The sequence below is a fragment of the Phoca vitulina genome, unplaced genomic scaffold, assembly GCF_004348235.1.
Source record: "Phoca vitulina isolate PV1807 unplaced genomic scaffold, GSC_HSeal_1.0 scaffold16, whole genome shotgun sequence".
In the NCBI taxonomy this organism is placed as follows: domain Eukaryota; kingdom Metazoa; phylum Chordata; class Mammalia; order Carnivora; family Phocidae; genus Phoca; species Phoca vitulina.
The window spans coordinates 24,462,556-24,471,604 of NW_022589719.1; the positions used below are offsets into that span (position 1 = coordinate 24,462,556).

General features: G+C 42.5%; 1 protein-coding gene across 4 annotated transcripts in view; it reads right to left on the reverse strand.

Annotated features, from left to right (window-relative positions):
- Positions 1–7,329, reverse strand: part of MTCH2 (mitochondrial carrier 2) — a 28,887-nt gene extending 21,558 nt beyond the window's left edge. For 2 of the 4 annotated variants that reach the window (XM_032414148.1, XM_032414150.1), the window contains exons 1-3: positions 7,135–7,327; positions 4,039–4,123; positions 3,773–3,879 (exon numbers count right to left, since the gene is read on the reverse strand). In XM_032414148.1, the coding sequence (XP_032270039.1) occupies positions 3,773–3,879; positions 4,039–4,123; positions 7,135–7,221 (279 nt within the window). In that variant the 5' untranslated portion in view covers positions 7,222–7,327. Of the gene's footprint in view, positions 1–3,772; positions 3,880–4,038; positions 4,124–7,134 lie in introns of all 4 variants that reach the window. The other 2 variants (XM_032414149.1, XM_032414147.1) reach the window with 2 other exon arrangements.
- Positions 7,330–9,049: the final 1,720 nt, after the last annotated feature.

Consider the following 9,049-nt stretch of genomic DNA (forward strand, 5'->3'; position numbering starts at 1 on the left):
AGTTAAGTGAAGTAAGTCAGAAAGAGAAAGACAAAAGCTGTGATTTCACTCACATGTGGACTCTAAACAAACCAACCAACCAAACTCACAGACAGGAAGAATAGGTTAACAGAAGGGAAGGGGATGGAAGATGGGTGAAGTGGGGAAAGGGAGTCAAATGTACGGTGATGGATGATAACCAGAAGATCACCTTGTAATGAATACAGATATCAAATTATAATGTACACCTGAAACTTAAAATGTACTGATTTTACCTCACTTAAAAAAAAAAAATAGTAGTACCAATACCAAATTAGGGCAAGGCTCTTTTCTTCACTGCACAAAAGAACAGAGAATTGGTGCCAAGTCTGAATAGCTAAAATCGTCTCACTTTTCCGTTTGTATCTGTTTCTAGAACAAGCAAGAGAGATTTTGTTCTCCTCTAAAATACTAAATACTGCCAGAGTTCAGACTATATTGGAAGAGGAAATATTACTTGTGGGATATTTCAGAAATAGAAGACGGGCTAGGTGAAATAAAAGAATCAGACAACAGAGCCGCCAGACATACCAGATTAAAAAAATAGACAACACTTTCTTTTGTAAAAAGATTTAAAAGAAAATCAGAAGAGAACAAATTTCAAGACTGAGCAAAATGATGTTTTTGGGTCAAATTCCAGGTCTTTAGTTACAGTAATTCTAATAGTTTCAATTTCAGGCGTATTTAAAAATTCTTGCTCATTTCTAGACTTTGCTTTTTTTACCCCGTTAATAAAATTTTCTACCTGTCCTTTCTACATTATTCTGAACAGAATTCAATTTCATTTTTGTTCAGATATACAAAACTCTTTCTTATAAAAGGCTAACAATTTCAACAACCCTGAACTGGTCTTTCTTCCTGATGCATAAAGCTGCTTTTGATACTAAGTGTAATACCAATCGCCTGTCATGCTACATGTGAAACACACATTCAGGGTACCTGCTTAACTCGACTTTATCTTACTTTTCCTGTATGTAAAGAAGCTTGTTCTCTAGCAGTACTTTCACTTTTGCTCTAAGTCTACACACAAAGCCGGATGACCAGGTGACAGCTGTCTTTCCATATGTAAAGCTCACTTCAGTAAGGGCAACACTTTCACTGAGCCCAGGGGAGGGTGTGGCTAGGGACGAAAGACCAGTCATCAATCCACCAAAAACATGGGCCCATTAAGACTCCATTACTCTGACCCATGGGCCACCTGCATGTTTCCACCTTTGGCCCACAGGCATAACAAGAGGAATAAGTGTAAAGTGGGTACAGCATGTAACTCTTGACCCCAGTGTCATGGGGCTTGCGAGTTCAACCCCACACTGGGCATAGAGCTTACTTAAAACAAGAAAAAAAGAATGAGTGTAAAGAATAACAAAATGACTGAAGGGTGAAACAGCTTCCACGTGAGGAACCTACCGAAGAACCTCTCCAACTCAAAAATCAAAGAAGGCTGAAGAGAATTTAAAATCTAAGCCAATTAGCACTCATATATGGAATTTAAGAAACAAAACAAACGATCACAGGGAAAAAAAGGAGAGGGAGGCAAACCAAGAAACAGACCCTTAACTAGAGAGCACAAACTGATGGTTACCAGAGAGGAGGTGGGTGGAGGGATGGGTGAAATAGGTGATGGGGATTAAGGAAGGGCACCTGTCCTGATGAGCACCAGGTGATGTATGGAAGTGTTGAATCACTATATTGTACACCTGAAAATATTACACTTTATGTTAACTAACTGGAATCAAATAAAAACTTAAAAATCTAAGCCAATTAGATCATGAAACTGTTTAACAAAATCAAGACATGCTCATCAGATGATAAAACATAAGAACCGGGTTAATGTTTTTTTATGTGTGTTTTTTCAATAAAGATTTTATTTATTTATTTGACAGAGAGAGAGACACAGCAAGAGAGGGAACACAAGCAGGGGGAGTGGGAGAGGGAGAAGCAGGCTTCCCGCGGAGCAGGGAGCCCGATGCGGGGCTCGATCCCAGGACCCTGGGATCATGACCTGAGCCAAAGGCAGATGCCTAACGACTGAGCCACCCAGGGGCCCCTATAACTGGGTTAATGTTAAAGCCTATAAAAGTATATGAAGGATTGTGCCAAGTACTATTTAAATAAGCAGTTAGTAACCATTTGGAATTTAACACATCTGATGTATTATATAGGTTGATAATACTATATAGATTTGGTTAGCACACACTGTGACATTTTTTGAGCGTTAAGAGCACAGAGGATAACATACCTTGGTGCCAGTAGGAGACAAAATAATGAACTAGAAATCCCTTAGTTTTATATTCTCCACTACACTCATCCTAAATACCTTCCCATGGACTATTCTAAATAGTACAGAATTTGTATTCATAGCACCTTTGTAAATACAATAAAGGGCCATTCTGTTTGACCTAAATGGTAATTGGTACAACTGAGAAACCAGTACCATCAGAATCATTAGCTTTGGCATTTGAGATGAAAAGAAGCTGGCAAAACAAAAGGATCAGTGAGAAAGAAAGAAACGTAACCTTGATGTTTTAACAAACATTTTATGAAACACTGCAAACATAAGAAAAATTAATAATTCACCTACATATCCATCACCAAGGTTAAACTTGTTAACATATGCCCTTTTTGCTTCAGATCTCTGGCCTTCTTAAAATAAAATGCCACAGAAATAGATAGCCAAAGTTCCACCTCTCATCTCTTCCCCCACTTCCCAAAAGTAACCACTAGCCTGCAACTGATGTGCACTTTGGTAAGGTTAAAAAAAAGGTGTTTTTTTGGGGCACCTGGGTGGCTCAGTGGTTAAGCGTCTGCCTTCGGCTCAGGTCATGATCCCAGGGTCCTGGGATCCAGCCCCGGGTCGGGCTCCCTGCTCAGTGGGAGGCCTGTTTCTACCTCTCCCACTCCCCCTGCTTGTGTTCCCTCTCTTGCTGTGTCTCTGTCAAATAAAGAAATAAAATCTTAAAAAAAAAATAAATAAAATCTTAAAAAAAAAAAAAAAAGGTGTTCCCCCCGCCCCCAAATTTATGTAACGTAACACATTTGCAGAAGCAGGGCACAAAATACAAATATACAATGGAATAAATAAATAAAAGGCAAATATCCATATAGTCATGATCCAGGTCAAGGAAAATCATTTCCATTACCCTTAGGCCCCATGCATGATCCCTTTTCCCTACTCTCTCCCCACAAATAACCACTATCCTGACTTTTATGTTCATCTTGTTAATTTTTTTCAAAAAATAAGTTTCTGGGGTGCCTGGCTGGTGCAGCCCGTAGAGCATGTGACTCGTGATTTCAGGGTTGTGAGTTCAAGCCCCACGTTGGAAGTGGAGCTTACTTTAAAAATAAAAAATTTTTTAAAAAATAAATACATAAAAAATAAGTTTGTAACAAAAACATTTTACTAGGGGTGATGTTAGAAATAAGAGGAAAATAACTCCAGAAAGAAATATGTGTTTCAATCAGCTTCTTTCCCCCTTCAAAGAAATAAAATGAGCTATACAGGAGATCAAGTGTTTCTGCTCAGAATGACTGGTTCAGAGGAAGAAGGCTTGCAGATCAAAATCTATCACCTCATTTTATACAAATTCCCCTTGCATCCCAGGGAAGAATTATGAATGGGTATTTGAAGTAAATCTTTTCAAGAGGAAGAAAGGACATGGTCATAAATATATCTTTGAAATTGCTCTTGGTCAGTAGAACAAACTGTGCTTAAAAGGTAATCTAAATCTATGGGAAGATTACTTGATTTTCTTACCTGTAAAACTTTACCATGGACCACAGTTCCAAGGACACCTGAACACAGTCTTGGAGTTAAGCCTGTGAACAACCCACGCTTCCCATCGATGCTCGCAATGTGCTGAGCTGAGAACACAAGTCAGAGATTTAAATTCCAGCTGTAAGAAATGGTTACACAGAAATTTCAGGTCAACAGGCTTTCTATATCTTTTCTTTCCAAAACTCCTGCCTACCTAGCACCGTCCTCAATGTCCTCCAAATTCCAAATAAATCAAAAACACTTACCATAACAAAAGAGACCAGGAAGCTGACATACTTGCCGCCCAAAAATATTTCGTCCTATTGTTGGAGGAAGAGGCTCATATCCCACCTTTAAAAACAAGAGAATATATTAATACTAAGCAATATTCCCCAAAATGTCTTGATTGCAAGGTTATAATTTTTAACCCCAGTGAAAATGCAGTGTATATTTTCCAAGGCAATGATGAAGTATCATCCTTGTCAGTTTCTTATTATGTCAACTGATAAGACTAGTTTCAATAAACTCCAAGCTTTCTTTTGGTTCAAATTCTACAGAGTAAAATATATAGCTGAGATAGACTAATATAAAACTGAAAATAAAATAAGGCAACTTTTGTGTTAGGAAAGTTACAGTTTACTAAGGAGTATCAAAAATATTTTCTAAAGAAAATCTAACACTTTTTTAAAAAAGATTTTTAAAAAAGATTTTATTTATTTATTTGAGAGAGAGAGAGAGACAGAGCACAAGCAGGGAGAGCAGCAGGCAGAGGGAGAAGCAGGCTCCCCGCTGAGCAAGGAGCCGAATGTGGGACTTGATCCCAGAACCCCGGGATCATGACCTGAACCCGAAGGCAGATACTCAACCGCCTGAGCCACCCAGGTGTCCCTAAAAAAAAGATTTGTTTATCTTAGAGAAAGAGACAGAGTGTATGTGCTGGGGTGGGGGGTGGGAGGCAGGGGCAGAGGGAGAATCTCAAGCAGATGTGGCGCTGAGCATGGAGCCCGACGCAGGGCTCAATCTCATGACCCTGAGATCACAAACTGAGCCAAACCAAGAGTTGGGACGCCCAACTGACTGAGCCACCCAGGTGCCCCTCTAACACATTGTGGGTTTGTTTTTTTTTTTTTAAATAATCTCTATGCCCAATGTGGGGCTTGAACTCACGACTGGGAGATCAAAAGACGCTTATAGCCACTGAGCCAGCCTGGCGCCCCAAATGCATTTTTTATATTTGGACAAAACAGAAGACTAAGCCACCATCAACTTTTTTTTTTTTTTAAGATTTTATTTATTTGAGAGAGAGAGAATGAGAGACAGAGAGCACGAGAGGGAAGAGGGTCAGAGGGAGGGCGCCTGGGTGGCTCAGTTGGTTGAGCGACTGCCTTCGGCTCAGGTCATGATCCTGGAGTCCCGGGATCGAGTCCCGCATCGGGCTCCCTGCTCGGCAGGGAGTCTGCTTCTCCCTCTGACCCTCCTCCCTCTCATGCTCTCTCTCTCTCATTGTCTCTCTCACAAATAAATAAAAAAATCTTAAAAAAAAAAAAAAAAAGAAAAGAGGGTCAGAGGGAGAAGCAGACTCCCCGCTGAGCAGGGAGCCCGATGTGGGACTCGATCCCAGGACTCCAGGATGATGACCTGAGCTGAAGGCAGTCGCTTAACCAACTGAGCCACCCAGGTGCCCCTAAGCCACCATCAACTTTGTATTTGGCTAGGAAGATGAAACACTCAAAAGGCAAATGCAGAGAGAGCTGGATAATTCATGTGGGAAATAATTATAAGCTAAATCCATGTTAAACAAGCAGATTGTCATTAACAATCTAATGAAGGCCACTTTAGAGTTAATGATTATCATTTATTTTTACAATATATTCAGCATTTTTAGTACTAAAAGGAAACTTGAGAGAATGAATGCCATAGGACTTGGTTTTGACCCTCTATTGCCATGATTCTTAACCTGTTCAATTAAATAACTTCTGACTGAGCTCCTTGAAAGTGTTACCATACCACTATTTTTAAAACTGAGTATTTGGAAATTACACCAAAACCCTTAAGACACTTGGCAACGGGGTTAAGGATATTTGAATTTTTGAGGCAAGAGCTCTAAATGTCACTAGAAAACCCTCGCCTCTTGAAGAAGTTCTGAGTAATGGGCTCATATCAGATTTACTGTGAAACGTCACCTCAAGACACAATCTAGCTACAAATGTGCCAATTCTGTTTTAGATGTCACAGCACATTTCAATCAAAGTCTTTGTTCTTAGTTAAAATTTCTTTATAGTAGCATTTTACATATGGAATCTGAATCCAATGGGTCAATCAAGCAACATACATTTTGGAGAAGCATCAACTCAAGAATAAGAAATGTGGCTCTCCCTAGCGTCTTGCATATTTTTGACAGAAAGGTAGGACAGGAGAGGACAGAGGTTCTAACAACTGCTCCTTCCTTGGTACTATGCATAACATAATTATGTCAACTCTCAAAAAAGGTTTAAAAAAAATGAATGACATGCCCATCACAGGGAATTCTAGAAAGGCAACTGAAAAATACTATCTAATAGTGTATCATCATCAGTTAAAACCTGGCTTACTTGCCTGTGAATATAAAATACCATTTAAGGATTATTTCACAGTAGATGAGAAACTAACATTAAATGCTTGAACTCTTTCATCTGAACTATTTCCAGCTCAGACAGATGTGATTTTCAGGGTAATGAGCCACATGGGCCGCTGTTGGGTGAGCGCTCAGTGAGCTCAGTGAATCCTTCCGAAATTTGAATCAGCAACCACTTCATTATCACTTCTGAATGAGCTCCTTGTGTTTACCTGGGTATCTGGTGCTAAAATCTCGGAACAGAATAGCAGCAGTAACAGCTGCAAATAAAAATTAAAGAAAAAAAGAGCTAATAAAGTGTTGGTCCCTTCGAATTTCAAATTTGTCTTTAACACATTTTCTGTCTTGCGTTTGGGGCGGCGGAGGAGGTGAATGCTGATTTCAGAGGGGCAGGAGGGGAGGGTTGGGAAGCTCGTGGTGGCAACTGGCCAGGATCAACCTCCGGGAAGAAAAAACAAAGTTCAGAGGAGCCACCAGGACGGCAAGGGCAGGACGGCAGTTGGCTACGGGGAAAGGATCGGGCCTCCCCGCTTGGCAGGGGGGCGAGACCTGGGCAAGGCCCACGGGCAGTGGAATAAGAGCCGCGGGCAGTGGAAGCTGTCCCTAAGGGGAAGGAAGGGGCAGCTGGGAAGGAGCAGCATCTCAGGGGACTGAAGGCCTGGGAAGGCTGGAGCTGATCGCCAAGCGCCGAGGGCAGCGGCGACTGAACAAGGCGCCAGGCGGGGAAGGGGATGGCGACGACTCATACCTGGATGAGCACCTTCACGTACATGAGCGGCTGGGACAGGATGGTGAGGCCGGAGCCCAGGAGCACCTGACTGGCCGCGTCCGCCATGATGGCACCGCGGACGGACAGACAGACCGAGCCACTAAGCGACCAAGCCGCTCCCGGATCACGTGCCAGGGCCGCCGGCTCCACTGGCCCGCCCGCGGCGCGCGCGCGCACGCACGCACCGGCGCGCGCCTCCTCGCCCAGTCCCCGCCCACCGCCCCGCCCCGAGAAACGGCAGGCGCTCGCGAGCCAGCGCAGGGGTAGGGGCGGGGCTTACGGGCCAGGGGCGCATGCGTTCTATAGTGGGATCCGCGCCCTCCACTAGGAATGGCAGTTTCTCTTGCGCTTGCGCAGGCCAGGAGCGTCCGCTGGAGAAGAATGGGCGTGGCAATGGGGGGTGTGACCCTGACAGCAAAGGCAAGGTCAGAGGAATATAAAAGAATTGAAGAGAGTTCTTCGTTATGCTTTGCCTCTACCACTTGCCCTTTGGGCATTTGCAACATAAGGTACAAGGGTTTTCGGAACCATAAACAACCTAATGGCCAATAAAAACTAGTTAAGTCTGATATCGAACAATGAACTCATTAGGGGGTTGCTCTTCATTCATTCAATTAATGTCACCTTCTCAGAAATGGCTTCTCTGACCTCTATTTAAATTTACCTGCCCTTTATTTTCTACCATATCGTCCGGTAGCACTTATTGTCTGAAATTATTTGTGTCTTCCACCAGAATGCAAGCTCTGTGAGTTCAGGAACTGGGACAGCCTTTGTTCACTGTTGTCTATTCAGCGCCTGGCACATACTAGGTGCTCAGTAAATATTGCATGAATGAACAAATACTTCAGTGCCCTGGGGGCTACAGGCTATTAAAGGCAAAAGGAAAAGGGCATTGTCCTTAACCCTTCAGCCTCCAGTTCACATGTTCTGTAGCAAACAACACTTACGGAGGCGGAGCATGGCTCAGAGAATGAAGTACCTAGAGAAGACTTGCATTTGGTTCCTGGCTCTCCTTTGTATCTAAATGATTCAGAAAACATTTTATCTTCTGTTAGTCAGTTTTTGTATCTAAGGATAACACTACTACCTACCTCTCAGGATTCTTTCTTTCTTTCTTTCTTTCTTTGAGGGGCCGTGGGGAGAGGGAGAGAATCTCAAGCCGACTCTGGCGTCAGAGGCAGGGCTCAATCTCACCACCGGAGATCATGAGGTGAGCCAAAATCAAGAGTCGGACACTTAGCCGACTGAGTCACCCAGGCGCCCCCTCAGGGTTATTATTGATTGGCAAGTGGAATTATGTATAGTTTAAGATTTTTAAAAAACTGTATATTGAAATAGTTTTGGGTTTTTTTGTTTTTTGTTTTTTGTTTTTGTTTTTAGAGAGAGAAAAAAAGCATGAGCAAGGGGAGAGGGGTAAAAGGAAGGTGAGAATCTTCAGCAGACCCTGCACTGAGCACAGCCTGACTCAGAGCTCCATCTCAGGACCCTGAGATCATGACTTGAGCCAAAATCAGGAGTTGTTCACTCAACCAACTGAGCCACCCAGGCGCCCCTGAAATAGTTTTAATTATTATTATCCTGTACTCAGCATGGTGCTAGTTGGTACTGGGGGGCAGTTTATAAAGCCAGAAGGAGCATGGTCTTTGAAGGCTAATAGACCTGGTCTAAATTCCATTTCTACCAGTTATTAACTATGTGATGGTAGGCAGTCACAGGACATCTTTGAATCTTCTTAGACAAATAAGTATAGTAATGTCTACTCCAACAGTTGTGAGGATTGAATGAAATAATATGCCTACCCAGCTTGGCTCACAAAAATATATTAAATTGTAGGGGTGCCTGGGTGGCTCAGTCAGTTAAGTGTCTGCCTTCCGCTCAGGTCATGATCTCAGGG